Below are 16312 nucleotides of genomic sequence, written 5' to 3'. Positions count from 1 at the left end.
TTTTTTATACTTTTGATACATAATTCGTGAAATAATGGATTTATTTCGTTATTAGTGAGGGCTCTGGAAGAACTGCCACTACGAGATAACACGGAGGACTTGGACGATCATTCGCCGGATGTTGAATTGCCAATTTATCAACAGCGGGACAATTTCTTCACATGATTTCGACCAGACCTTTTTGTGACTAATAAATGTAATTCTTAACATCGAAAGTATGTATCCAAAATTGTTACTGTTCCACTATAAACAATCGTATATGAAAAGGAGAATACTATATTCGCCGGACACGGTTGTAGAACCCTATTTCACATCTGTAAGTAAGTAAGAGAAGGACAGATAGACTTAGTGGGTAACATCTAAAAAGAAATGTATAGATGTGTCTTATGCCCCCTTTTTGAAAGGGGTTCAATTAACAATTAAAATAATATATTTATGAGGAGGCGACGATCTGTACAAAAGACATCGTCGCCTTCTCAGTTGACACAAAATTCCATCCTTTTCGTAAATATTTCGTACCATAAATTAAACAGAATTCAATGAAAAATACATAAAATCATATGGTAAATACTGCAAACAAAAACAAACAGATGTGACTGACAATTTGCTTTCATGTAAACGCATCCTTACCTCACTAATATTATTTTTTTGAAATAAGTTGTCCTTTTACCGGTGTGTCAACTTTTTCCGGCGAATATATTATAGTAAATACAATTAAATATTACGATAGAATTTGAATCAAGTTGTGTATAAGATGTTAACATCGAAATTTGCATATCTAATGTTTAGTAGTAATGCGTGTTCTTTGCAATGAATTTTTAAAGTGTTTAAAGTATTGACGATTCGCTATAACTTATCGAAGTATTTGTCATCTCTATTATTGGTAGTTGAAATTTAAAATGTTTGGTGTTACTCACTTTTAGATGACTAAAGTTTTTAACCAATTAACTGCAGTAGTTTTGACGATAATTGTACGCATGATTGAAATGAATGTATACATTAAGATTCTATATAACATTAAATATGTCTCATTCAAACTTTCTCTCGTGGAGATTAACGCAAGATACTATATCTGAATAAAGTCTACGAGGTAGTACATTTTTACAATTATTCATATTTATGAACAATTTTTGATATAATGTCAACAATTACTTCAATTATTGGAAAATCGGGTCAATTTAATATGAATAAAAGGTTGTTTTGAATATTTAATATCTATGACTATTATATAAATAAACAAACCTCTGACTGACTCATCACGATTTCTCTAATACCATGAAGTTAAGAGACTTGAAATTTGGTAGAAATATTCTTTTTGCCTAGGAGATGTTAGCTAAGATTTTATATATTCTAACCGCAAGGGGAGTTGAAGGAGTGTTTATTTGATTCAGATGATGGACAGGTAGTAATAATGCAAAGTTAATAATAGAATGTTCTTTCGTAGATTTGCTTATTTGTAACAAATTATCACATGACGTTACCTTCTAGGTGTTTATGTAGTTTTGGCTACAGTTTGGTCCGACTTAATTGGAATTGAAACCTTATTTCACCACGTTTGCTCAATAAACAAACATTCCTGTATCAGTCAGTAAACAAAGAATGTATTGCTTTATGCCCAGGTCTTTATTTATTATTTTAGATTGAATTCTTAGGCCAGTTTGTACTAATATTTACGATAAAGTATTGTATGCGTGGCCTTCAATTATTATTAGTAAGTAATTTTAGATTGTAGATTGAGTTTTTGACGATGCCATGTTAATTATAGTTATTAAGCATTTTTATTTAATGTTATTATTAATTAATAATGCGTTTTAGCGTTTCGTTAACGGTTTATGATTTAATTGTAAATTACGTTTTGTATAACTTTGTATATCACATTAGGTATTTTTTATTTTGTATAAAGTGAAGTGAAATGTGCACATAGATCGTCAATTGTAGGAATCTTACAGAATTTCTTATGAACGTAACAATGTAAAAATATATAAATATAGTAATGTTTTTACGTATTACTTGACGTATTCGACTTGTATACTTATTTCACGAACTTGTTAGTCACGTTAATGGTAGTTATTTAAAATATAATGCCTATAAAAGCTTTAATATATCCCGTATTATATAACTATGAATACCAGTAAAATATTATTGAATTCTTATAGTAAATGTCACGCTTTTTATTAGATTCAATATTAATCAATCAGCTATGCATCGACACATTGAAAACTTGAAACATAATATATATTATTTTAACCAAAATTTTTTTCCAGTATTGCGCATGACAGCCATATCGTCTTACGTTTCACCGTTAGCCAATACGAATTTTTCTTCAGGCATATTTATTAGTATTTTTTGTGTGGACTTTATAGACCGGCAAATGTAGTGGCGTAGAAGGTCATCTGTCTTCCCACGAGGTGGGCAGACGGCTTTGTTACGGTCGTCAATAGATGCTGGATGTAGGGGTCTTCAACTGGTTTCTTTGGAAAAGTGTGGGCCAGTCCTATACCCAACAGTGGACGTTCTGCGGGCTGAAATGATAATGACGATTTCTTTTTAATTTTTTAAAGTTACTAAATTCAAGTCTTCCTTGTAATAGCATTACAGTGACATTTCAAACAAAATGATTAAAGTTAAAAATAATCAGTTGATTTTAATGTTCGATGATTAACTAAATTATATATGAAGCTACCACACTGATTCCAATGTATTATTGTAATGTATTCTGAATAATTTTTCAGAAAAATCTTATTGTATTAGATTGTATAGACTGAATTGTTTTTGCCTTATAATCCTTGAACAGTTTCCTGAATTTGAATATATCACTATTTGTAGGTAGTTAGTCAATTATATATGTGTCCTATCCTATTATAACTATTCTATATATAGATATTTCTCTTAAATATATATTCATATTCCTTAACAACTATTTAGTATTGTTTGAAACTTTGATATTTTATTTTTAAAATATAATAAGAAATCATATATTGAAATGCATTTTTACCTCGAGTAGCCAAGAAACTATCAAGGCGGCTTCAATGAGTTACTGAAGTGCTACCGAAACCTCTGCACCGCGTCTTAGAAAAACGCCTCGAGGTGGTGGAGGCTGTTGCGTTGACGGCATTCGATACTCCCTTCAGTCTCTGTTAGCGCATATCACCGGAGCGGTGAAGCCTTTTCGGTAACACTGCAGTAGATAAATTAAGGGAAGAGAGTAATTTCAGAGACTACCTACGTTTAAACAAGTGTAGATATATCGTCTCACTCGCACATGTATAGTTATCTCATGATATACCCGTCTCATGTACCATCTGCGTTCCAGGATTTTTTCGATACAAAAGTTATTTCCATAATAGGCCAACACTTCAACTATAAGTTAATACGCCTCAGAGTTTTCGAGATTTTTGAGTATAATCATTGAAATATATGAAAATTATGGCATTCGAACTGAAAATTAAACATATTAATTTTCGTATCTGTATAATTAATATTTTTTGTAACAGTTTACAATTTATTGAAATTGATTACTGGTTATAAAAATTTGAATTACAACGATGATTAATATGCATTTACAGGATTGATTTTATATGTATATAATTACTCCTATTAACAATGAATGTATTAATAAATATTACCTCTTCGTTATAAATATAAAATTATTGATTTCAAATGTCAAAGATTTACCATTATTCTTTATATTTACACTTAAATACCATCTATGATAGATCGAATTTAGTTATATGAGCTCTTATCTTGTATCTTAATTTGTACGTTTATATACTAATCACATGCAGCAGTGTCTCAAAGATTAGGCCATACAGACACTGTCAATGTACCGTATTATCTTACGCCTTAATTCAGTTGTTTCATAATTACGTACAGGGAATTGTGTATATTATTTAACCACTAATACAATTCTTTATATACAAAACTCTTATATTCTATGGCGTGTATGTTAATCACAGCTGATTAAATAGACATGCTGAACATTGTGTTTTATTTAGTGTTTTCCCGCCTTTTTCGTAGCAAATATGTTTATATTATCGACGGATTATGTGGCATATGCCTTGCAGTGAGTGTTTATGGGCTGACATGAATGAATGAATGAACGAATATGGCATTTACAGTTTGTGTGAGTTTAAAGATGGCAGAACTCTGAAGACCCTCAGCCTAAAAACTTATTTAGTAACCGAGTTCTAGTTTTCTTAGGGAACTTAGGCATGTGCCGTTATGTAGATATTTCACTATTAATAAAAACAAGGAACAAATTTTTTTTTGCCCCGGACTTTCAATGATGGCTCAATCTGCAAATGTCCGAGTGACATTTGTAGATTCAGCGGATTCGAGGCGGTAGGTCGCAAAAGGTGCCTAGCCTAAGACCACTTTTAAGTTAGCGGAGCTCGAAGGCTCCCGGGGCAGCCTCGGTTCGGGTTGCTTAGTACTACTATTTCACCGATAGGAAAACAAAATAACTTGGTTTATACAGTATGCAACATTACCGATGTTAGGAACTAGGCGTCTAAGGTAAATACCAGACTTAGTTTAGAAGCCTGTTAACTTTGAATGTAAATCTATTTGTTGTATATTCGTTTTTATAGTTGTTAATAGAAATATGTGGCAGTATATTTTATACGACAGATGAAACTTCACTTTATAAACCCTTTATCTTCTAGTTATCAAACTACGTAAATTTTATATTATTTAATAATAACGAAATTCAATAAAACTAAATATCTAAATTGAAAAAAAAAAAATAAATTTGTTCTTACTGCGATGTTCATGTTTTTTTGAAATGCTTTAAAGTAATTGGGATGCAAAGGTCGAAACTTGATTCGATCATTTGCTATTATCGGATTTAATTTAAAATATACTTTACACGCACAACCATAGAGACCCTGTGCGATTTGCCATATAATCCGTATTCGAAATATGTTTTAAATCGAGAGAAGACTTTGCCGTGACTTTAAAAAATGCTATTAAATATGATAATTTAATTTTATCTGACGCAATGCCAAAAAAACAGGAGAAGGGCTGTCAACGAAAACATTTGTGTCTTACCCGCATTAAAAACCCTTATTATTGGATTCCACTGTCACATTCCCGAGCGATTTCTGTCTTACGTGACATGGAATTTACTATGCGGGTCGTTAACATGCTATATGATATATATTTAGCGCTAAATATTTCTGTGTAAGCAAAATGCTTTGATAATAGAAGAATATCTAGGACCATGTTCATGATTAAAATTAGAGATTGAATCAGGAAAGAGAAGATACGTAGAGGGACGATAGTAAACATCATGGCCTAGGGGTTTGGCAATTTGAAGAAGCAAAACAGGCCGCGGTAACATAGCATGCAGAACAGATGACTTCTGGGGCTTTAACCACGGTCTAGCAAAGGCAGCGTAGCGCTTGCAGCTACCAGGCCGACAGACGACCTTGTTAAGGCAAGGAAGACTTTGAATGCAAGTTGCTTTTATCCGGTTCTTTTGGAAATCTAATGCACGAGGTCTATTTCCAAAAGTGGATGTCCTACCGCCATAATGGTGGTGATGATGAAAAAAGTAAAACCATATTGTATTGGTTTATTTAATAAATCTGGCACCACGGATCGCAGCCAAATAATAATAACGAACGTATTTCATTATTGCTATTTGTTGTGTGGTAAACGAACCAAATACATTCATCTGGACTAATATGCTGGTACTGTTATGATTGTGTTGATGTATTTTCATTATAAGCGACAAATCCTATCTATTTAAAATAAATGACAGTGTCAGTTCTATGATGCTGTTGGTTGCTTGACTATATAATACTAATCTATTTTGTTTTTGGTAGATGTACATCAGAGTAATTAACCTATATTGTGTATTTCTAAAAATACCTCGATGACGGTATCCGCGACAGATTTGGAGTGATCCGTGGCACGTATAACCTGATTCATCTTTGTGGTAAAGAAAGAGGAACTGCAGCTCTACCTTAACATTATTAGATGCACTAGGCTCTTTTCTTGACCTCTAAGCTGTTGAAACTACGGTAGAATCCTAAGGCGTTGTTTCCCAAAAGCCTCTAAGACCGTGGGATTTTAGCCAGCAAGAGTCCGGCATAATTCTTTCTTTAGTCCAGCGACGATAAAATTAAAAGGGCCGCCCAAACTGCAGTTTCTAACAATTTCCGTGATGACTCTGGAAAGCGTTAATATTATGAACATAGTAAATCTTTTAACCTATACCTAACACTTGAAGTAATCGACAAAGATGCCTGCCCATGTGACGGATTTACATTACAGACTTTTTAACACTTACTCTGGCATTGTTCCCGATTCGAATCCAAAAGACGTAACCACTTGACCCTTTGCGAACTCCTTGTTATACCAATGTTTACCTTCGGATCTGCTGAAGAAAGAATCTATTACAGAATCTATCGAGATTTCAATTTTTTATTATATTATCAATTTATATTTTTATTATTATTTCAAAATAATAAACTAAGAAAACTATTTTAAGCCTTAAGGTATCTATCGGCATATTGTGGTTGGGCAGCGACTTCAAATAAAATATAAAAAATGTAATGTAGAAGAGAAAGACAGAATTTATAATTTAGTAACTCATAAATTATATAATTTTTATATACATAAATTTTTACTGCATTTATATGTAAGAAAAATTATATATAATAAAATGCTGCCATGACTTGCAGCTGGTATAAGAAACATTATGTAAAATTTACTAATAGCCATGTATTAGATTTTTATATATATATAAATTATAGCAGTACTTACTGTTACCCAAGAGAAAAATTGAATGCAATAAAGGACTGTCGCGTGGCTCGCAGCTAAGAAAAAATAGTGGCAATCCTTCTCCCAACTGGCTGGGCCCAGTAAACGCGAGAAAAAAACAATGTATCGTAAGCAGCACACCATAGTGACAAAAATTAGAAATAATGACAAAAAAAACCTAACACTAGTCCTGTCACTTCATGTTAAATATACATTTAATTAATAGCTTATTAATTATTTTTCCCTATTCTTTTATTAAATTTCACTGCAAAAATTGGCGATGTCAATATTTTTACAGAAATTATTGCTGTGCTATAAAACAAAAAGGATACTTTAATACAAATCAAGCGTAGAGTAAAAAATTAATAAATATTATTGCTTAAAGACACGTTATAATATATTTACATTATTATGATATTTATATTGCGTTTATGGTCCTTATGTTTTTAACTTACTTCTGTTTATTAATGTTTGTCATTTAGTGTGTAACGCACATTGGTCTCTTTTAAGGTTAGAATATTTTTTGGAAACGTAGTCAAGTGCGTGGCTTGGTCCCAGAAGGGCGCGATATTTAATTGTATCCATAGAGAATGTTTTGTAGGTTTATAATTAACTAAATTAAATAAAAAGTTTAATTAGCTGGGCTATGGTAGGTAGTTCCAGGTCCACATGATAGATTTATCTTCAATACACTAATACCACGGGAGTACTGTGGTACATTTGTTATAAAGTTAGTACGTATGGATCGTTTCAGTACGACCTAGAGTCTATGAACTATTCGGGAGTAGCACCACCTTCTTCGAAATTGTAGTTTGATCCACTTATATATGTTGTTTGTCATTGGTTTCACAATAATGTGGCACAATCAATCCATGATAGTTAACACTCCACTACTATTATTGAAGTCAGATAACGTCCACGTTGAACTCTGCTGACTAATTGGGTAGCTTCTATAGAATATAAACTCGGTCAGCTTGCTTATTAAAACATTGTTCAGTAGTAAAATTTTCTCGTCACTAAATAAAATTTTTCAACGACTTCCCTTCGCATATACTTGTTTTGTTTTTCTCCCGCGTACATTTTAAAATTAAAATTTAATTATGACCAGTGCGTCTCCAACATTTTGCAGGTTCTAAGCCTTCTTTTAAAATTAGCGACATCGTTGAAAGTGCTATATTTATCTAAATAAATTAAATATTTGTCTTTCGGAGAGAACACTTCGAATTTGATTTATTCATGCTTTGATTAACTTTTTCGTTCGAATATTACGTGGGTGGAACTTTTTCTATTATAAACAGAGGAGGTTCTATTGTACCTTTTAATAGCCCGTAACATTTTTGACTACCGTGGTCCAAAGAGGCAACTACTTATTTTTTGTTACAACACCGAGTGGGTGGAGTATTTCAAAAATTGCATTTGGCACTATACCTATATTGTGTAATGAACCAAATTACTATAATAGATAACAATTCGGTTCTCTTTATTAACATACTCTATTTAAAAATTCTAAAAATATTTAACAACGATTGGCGCAAAAATGAGAAAACGAAATAATTATATATGTAATATAAATAAATATAAATATATATGAAAATAAGAAATTCCAAATAGAAATGTTTTTTTTTTAAAAGTGTAATAGTATATATGGGGTGACAAATATATGTATCAATATGCAATATAGATAATACGAGTCACCTTCCAGAAGGATTTAACTGATTTTTATGAATGAAATTTTTATATTCTAAATAATATTACAAGTCTTCGTATTGGCTAGTCCTCACAGTTGAAGATTAAAGCTCCTAATGGCTGATGTCTGCATTTTTCTTTAATAATAATCGCAGAGTTCCGTTCTTCTGGTGGCATTGCGAAAAAAATGTCTGGAGCAAGAAGAACTTCTTTTCTTTTCTTTCTACCGATTGAGCCTGCGACTTTGTTGATTTTATCTATTTCTTTCTACAAATGCTTTTTTTTTGTTTTTTGTTTTTAATTACTGGAGGGTATTCGGTTCGTGTCCAAAGTTACAAATAAAGTAAACATAGGTATCGTATTATTGTTAGTTCCGTCGTATATTTAACAATACATGTCAATCCAGTCTGACTTCTCGCCTTGATCGGTATGACGTTCCTACCCAACGAGTACTGCTAAATCCTTAATGTAATTCAGTCTATGTTTAATGTGAGTGGATGCCGATGGGTATCGATCGAACGTAGAAGGTCAGGTTGTTGGCGCAAATAGACTGAGTTCTTTTTATTCTAAAGGTTACCCGTTCGTACAGAGTTACGTATGACTGTACTGTTGTATTTATATAGACTGTCTTATATAACTTTCTGTTTTATTGGAGTCGGATAGATTAAGCAATTTTGTTCATTTTTATATGTTTTTTAATGGACGCGGAAAAGAATAAAGATTGGAATTCTCGGGAGTGAATAAATATATGTGATACGATATTTAAAAGAAACAAAGAATTATCCTCGGATTAACTTTGAGACTTTAAGTCTTGTTTAGTTAATAGACTTAAAAATAGAACAGCTGGTAGACTAGGCGTGGGTAGTTGCCCACTACGTGGACCAACGACATAGTAAACGTCGGGTGCAGTCGCTTAATGCGGGCGGCGCAACACCGGCCTTCGTGGCGATCTTTGAGGGAGGCTTATTCTTTGAAATAGAAGTCTATTGACTGAAAAGAAGAATTTAATTTAAAAAATGTAGTACTGAAGTTGTCTGTTACATGATACTAGTTTGAATGGAGGCAACATTAGTTTCGAGGTATTTTTGAGTAGTTGCTACATTTATTTAAGGCTCTGGTGCGGTGACCATGGACCAGCAAGACCCTAAACATTCACCCGCAAGGTGGACAGACATTCTGGTTGTCGGAGTATATTGGTGGCATGCCGCTTCCAGACGATGATATTAGAAATCTATATGGTATGCCTATGCTGAGCTGTGGGCTTTCTACACCTGAAATGATGATGATAATGATGAAGTGTCATTTTTTCACAATTTCAGTAAGAAAAGGACGAGTCCCTAATACGTGTGTTTTTTTGTGTTCTTGGCAAATAAAACTCCTATCCACTCAGTAAGCCTTGGTGGCAGAATACATAAATAATTTACACATGATCATATTTCATTTAATTATAAAAGCTTTTCGAAATCCAAACTGCTAAACCAGTTGTAGTCTAGTCCTCAACAACAAAGCTACTTGTGATTTGTTCGCTAAGGAATTTCCTTAAAAAATATGTCGCGACAACAAAACGTTTTTTGTCGAGGTTTATGTAAAATACGAGAAAAGGCTTAATAATTGTTGATTACTGCACACATTCTTCATATGAAATACATTTAAAATAACAAAACAATAATGCTAACCCTTATTGGGAAGAACATGCGGGTTGTTTTCTCCAATGGACGCATCAACGTAACCAATTTTTAACTACGTTTTAAATTGGATTACATTTATTATCATTCCAAATTTTCACATTTCTCTTTACTGCTAATGGTTTATTTTATTTTTTGTCTACATGTCCGATACTTAAATCGTTATTATTAGTCAATGTAACCATTTCCGATTAATCCGATCAGCTTAATTTAACTTATATAATCTAAATTAGATCGGTGGTAACAATATATAACATATATGTTGATAAACACTAATTACGACCATATATATAATATGTAAAGAAAAAGTCAATAAAGTATGTAATCTTTTTAGCTGAACTTTAGTTACGAGACTATACAAAAGATGGCGTTGTTCGTTAATGTTTCCACTCATAATGTATAAAACCAGGGGTTATTAATTAGCGTCTAATATTGGCCAGTTTATGAGACTTCGAAAGATTAAATTATTAATTTAGATCAGCAGGGTGTGTATCAATTTATTTAAACAATTTTAGTGGTTGAAATGACATTGCTGTTAATTGAAATAAAATAAATGTTTTTTTTTTTTAATTGACAATCAAATTTAACTTAGAATATTTTTTGGAAGCGTACGGCGTATTTGAGCGCTCTGATTGATGGGTGATTGTATCTATGGTGATTGTAGAGAAATTAATGTCACGGAAGTGATATCTGACACAAAAAAGTTACCCTATTTACAGACCCTTAACCTCGTTTTTTGTAACAAAGCTCTGTTAGAAGTCTTCAATCGGACCGCCGCATTTTAGCCTTTAAAAATAAAAACATAGCGGCTACCACTACACTACTGTTTCAATATATATAGGCTAGTTAGTTAGTAGAGTCTCTAGGGCTTCTAGAAAAAGACGTCATAACCTTAGCGGTCGTATAAAAGTTTAAAGTTGATGGATCCAGTTCGTCATTATCATAAATCATGTAAAGTATTTTATAGGTAATTGTCGATATCTGCATTTGAGATCTCATCTTGGTTTTGAAAAGCGGCAGTCCCAAAATGCTCCTATTTATTGTAAACATTACTAGCAGCAAGAATTAAAAGTCTTTAACTTGTTTATGATTAGAATTTACTACGTGTGGTGGCAACTGGAGCATCTGTTGTGGTGAACAATAACCTGCAAGCGCATTGTAAGAGGTCCATAAGCAACCATAGCAACCATAAGGTAGACAGACGAACTTGTTAAAGTAGTCGGAGATTCTAGACGCAGATAGCTTTTAAAAGTTCCTTTCTATGGGTAGGCTCATGTACAGCAGGGGTCGTCCTGAGGCTAAAATTATCATAATGATGATGTGTGATTATCATAATGTGGTGGTTGTAATAAATGTTACTGTTATATATTATTATAAAAATTCCTTACTTTTTACTATAGTCAGGAGAATGGTTTGATTTAAGATATGTTCCTTCACAGTAATACTGTTATACTTTTTTATTTCGAAGTGTGTATACAAACCAACTATTTTTTACTTTTATTATTAGACTTTGTGTGGTGAGGCATAAGGGATAAGCCGAATACAGTAGATATTTACGACGGCTTCCTTGTCGTTTTTTCCTGACAATAAAAACCCTTTGGAATACTATTAAGTGACAAACATTCGCACATATATTTTCTTCTCACTGGCAGGTACATATGCGTCGAATAGATGTTTTCTATTGAAAATCTGCTGTAAAATGGAAGGTCTTGAATAGGTAGTATTTTTTGTCACATATAAATCTGGTATTTCGAATATTTTTAGTCTCTTTAACGAAAGTAATGGCCATAATCCGGGGATAGGCACGTAGAAGGTTCTGAAGTGGACACCACGGATTGGTGAACCCAGCGTAGGACATCTCTCATAAGGCGGATAGACGATCTTGTTAAGGTTTTCGCAAGACGCTGGATACAGGTAATTTCAAACAGGTCCTACCGGAAATTTAAGGGTAATTTCTTCATATATACAGATGTTTTGGCTAAAATAATGACAATGACGAAGGTGTCTCTATGATTTAACATTTAATTATTAAATTTCTCTGTAATATTTAATATGTTTTAAAATTTAAATAAAATCTATGGATTTTCATTTTATTTTGGGATTTTATTTTAACTGTTATGTAATTATAATTGAATTTATAAATTCTCTTATAAACACCTTATAATCCTTTAGGAAAATATTATATTCTTTCAAATGGTGTCTCGTTAGTTAGAAATTAGTATCTCGCATTACATTGTAACGAATTGTTGCGCTGTTGGTTGTGTATATAATATAAATTAAAACTTTGAAACGTTTGTAACATTAACGTATTCATAACTCGTTTTATTGCGGAAAAGTTGTAGTTTATTTCATTTGAGATGATGCGGTTAATTAATTTAAAACATTCAACGCGAATATTCGGTGCAGTCTGCATCCAGGTAGAAGTTCTTTTGTTCACGGCAGGCGAAGCGGCCGAGCTCTCTTTAAATCTGCAATAATACAACAACAACGACAAAGCTAATATTTGCTAACACAGTACGTAATTACAAAAGGGAACGTTCAAGTTCGGAAGGAATATAGTAAGACATTAGTATAAGTGCAGAACTACGTACATAGGTTTTTAAATAATGTTAAATAGTCTTTTGCTCTATGTTTACACATAGGTAATACGACTGTTCCATTTTCACTGAAATTATTGTTTCTTCTTTGTTGAAATTATTGTTAATTAATTAATTAATTATTGTGTTACGGGTGATGACATTATTGCTAAACCGAAATCGCTATATGACGTGTTGTGTAGTTAGTTGTACCTATTAGGCGGTACAGCGGTTCTTAGAGGACGATAACTATAAAATCAAAGAGTGTGAAAATATATCTTAAACCACTTTGGTTACTTTCCAGATCGTGTTCCGCTTTTTTATAAAAAACTAAGTTTATTTATTTTGAATAACTAACCTAGCGGCTATTTGTACCAGATCTCATCTAAAATCGAAAAATCAACACACTTCTCTCGTTTGTATATCCATTAAATGAGAAAGCTTCCGTAGGCAAAACCATTAGCCTAATTCCAACGAATATAAAATAATAATTCTTCGAAGTTTTCAGGCCATGCGACAATCTTGTTTTTGCTATGGTAATGTTCGACCATTAATGTCTAACCACGATTGATTGTAACGATGTATCTTATTTTAGTTAACACTAGCTTTTGTCTAGGATTATTTATATTATTTACAGTTTTTCTTCGAAAATTGATGTGTTATTTGCATACACGAAGTACGCCCGGGAAAGAGTCACAGAGAAAAATATTCGCACACGTTTTCATCACAAGCAAAGATAGATATTGCATCTTCCACGGCCACAGTCCCAAAAGAATAGCAAGTTAATATTTAAATTTTGTCTTGTAACTTTTTTCCAAACGAAAATTAACAAACATAAGTAAGATAAATAATATATACAGGATGATGGTTGCAGGTGTAAAAGATTTAGAGCAGTGAATGTTCATTTGTTATCTAAAAGCTTTTACAATTATTTCCGATCGCCTTGAGTAAAGTAAGGAGTAAAAAATATGTTACATTACGTTGAAATCATTGAATTTTGGATAGGGTGTACCATATATTACGTACATATATTTAAAGTTTTTACACCTATAACCAATCGTGTACTATACAGGCATAGTACAATATTAATATAATATATTGTAATATAGACATATAGATAGCAGTATTCTTATAGACTCTTTTAATTAGGACAAGAGAAAGTTATAATTTAGAATTTGTGATAAAATGTGATAACATGTATTAAATAAATATAAGAAATAGGAATACAAAATAGTATAGCGTAAGATTTATATGAAAGTGTGATAATTGAATATCTTGAAATGTTTGAGGAACGAGGTGAAGGAAGAGAGGCGCTGCATGAAAGGAAATTAATATGTAGAGGAATGCCAGAGAATTATAGAATAAAGAAGAGGAAAGTTAGATCATATGACAAATAAAAGAAGAGTTACGAAAGAAAAAAGTACGCGAAAAGTATTATTAAAACAAAATAAAATGGAAATGCCCAGTCTCAAAATTAGATACGTTAGGTCTACAATAACGGTGGTCATAATAAGAAAAAAAAGGAGAAAGTTAAATATAGTATTAAAAAGAAAACAGCATAGCATATTGTTAGAATAAGTTTGTCACCTATCTTAGAGTTAACTTTGTTATTAAATAAACTTTTATAAACAATTTTGCGTAAACTGAAAAAGTTTACGTTTTTCTGGACACATGCGGTTTTGATTAAGCGCTGAATTGATATTAGTTTATAAGAACTAATGAATTGGGAGACGTAAATATCTTTCGGCTAGACAGACTCGAACCAAGTCTGCGATGATTAAAAATTAAATATTATATGGAAATATAAATGTGAATTAAATTGAATTTAAAAATTTTATTTACAAATTAAATCCAATCTATTAGACGAGCATTCAAGTACTAACAGTGGAAACTATGTAGCTATGTTTTCATTACCGTCAAAGTAATATCAACCAACATACACCCACAGCAAGGTTCCAAAGATTTTCACAGTGATAGGCCTGGCGCTGTCTTTGTCCAGCGAATTCCCGCGACGTGTATATATCATTCCATATAGTGAGGGCTCTACTCACGCAGCTGTTTACGTTACCTATTTATTCGAATTAAAATTGGGAAATATATCGTGGTTGGTTAAAGGTGGATATTTTAAATGTATAGGTTCTTAATAATTATACGATACATCGTATCCAAAAATCACCAATTACAGAAATCACAGATAAAGCAAATATAGTAAAAGAAAACGTTTCCGAAACTAAGATTATTACATATTTAAATATAATTACTGTTCACTACCTGTGCTTGCAGACTTTATAATGCCAGAAGTTACTAGCCTGTAGTATTCCAATAGAAAAATTAAATTAAAATATTTTATGTAACATATTTCAGTGTGCTAACTTTAAAGCTTTTTGCTGTCAAATGAACTACACATATTGAATTCTAAAACCAATTACTCTGTATCAAACATTTAATTTCAATTTAATACTTCAGTATTACAATAGAGTAAAATAAATTAATGTAAAAGCTTTAAATATTTTTGGTGTCAAATAAGCTATACCTTTTTGAAATATTCTTACACGCTAGAATACATTTAAATAGTTCCATAATAATAAACATAAAAGTACAATGGGCGGTCTTATCACACGAGACAATTTCTTACAGACAACCATGCCAACATGATACCAAGACGACCATGCCAAGATGACAACCAGTGTGGAAAAAGTAGAAGCATAAATAATGGGTAGTTAATGTGTACGAAACGTACATATAAACATACTTACATATGTATATAGCATAAATACTTATACTAAATACAGTTTAATACTATAAATATACAATAATAAGGTTTAACAATTTTGAGCTCTTAAACCTATAACCAAAGAACCTGAATAAATATGGCCATTTCCACGAATGATAAAATATTAGTAATGCGGAATTGCAGTGAAGTTTAGCGTTTTGTTCAGATGTGTCTCATAAAATTAAATTATACAATATTTTCCTCAAACAAACAATGTCTCGTATAAATCCTTCCTCGCGTACCAAGTACCACAACCTCGTATGCACATTGAATTTATTACATTGTTGATGAGTCGTTTTAGATTTTTATTAATTGCGTTAGATTACTTCGTTATTTTTCTTACATGTCTTCAAGAAACGTAGTTATATTCCAACTTCACTAGTGAAATTTCAACCATTCTATATATTAAATAATCGTTAAATATCTTTGTATTAGCCGCGTAGATATATATGTTGAATACTCGATCTCGAAGTAATATGGGTATGTAACTTCGCAGTGCTTTTGGCCATTTGTGGATGAAGTGTTTGGATTTGAGAGATGTTTGTAATAATAAAAATTGGCCAATCTCTTGAGTAACAAATAAGACCAGAAGTTTTGGGGTTTATTATAGTCTTACGTGTCATCTTATTGCTAACTGATTTAGAAGATTATTAGATCGGTCTAAATTTATTTTAACAAGAAAAATTACTTCTTACATTTTTTTTCATAAATGTATAAATAACCGAAAACAGCTTGATAATGATGCCGATTAGCTTTACTATCACCATAATAGCACAGTAATTAACACAAATGAATAATATAAATTTTTAATGTTAGATTCTGTT

The 16312-nt window shown here is 31.9% G+C and overlaps 1 protein-coding gene across 2 annotated transcripts in view; it reads left to right on the top strand.

Moving 5' to 3' along the window:
• The window catches only part of kmr (kramer), a 55316-nt gene extending 51380 nt beyond the window's left edge, over window positions 1-3936 (top strand). The window contains exon 23 of one of the 2 annotated variants that reach the window (XR_011106763.1): window positions 56-134. Coding sequence is in view for 1 of the 2 variants with exons in the window: in XM_068763752.1 (XP_068619853.1) it covers window positions 56-165 (110 nt within the window). In the remaining variant the exon portion in view is untranslated. Of the gene's footprint in view, window positions 1-55 lie in introns of both variants that reach the window. The other variant, XM_068763752.1, reaches the window with a different exon arrangement.
• Window positions 3937-16312: the final 12376 nt, after the last annotated feature.

The sequence above is a fragment of the Battus philenor genome, unplaced genomic scaffold (assembly GCF_028537555.1).
Source record: "Battus philenor isolate CCGP_79_NKW_IND1 unplaced genomic scaffold, ilBatPhil1.0.hap1 SCAF_18, whole genome shotgun sequence".
Taxonomy (NCBI): Eukaryota; Metazoa; Arthropoda; class Insecta; order Lepidoptera; family Papilionidae; genus Battus; species Battus philenor.
Note: the sequence above shows the minus strand (reverse complement) of the source record. Positions and strands in the feature narration are given on the sequence as shown.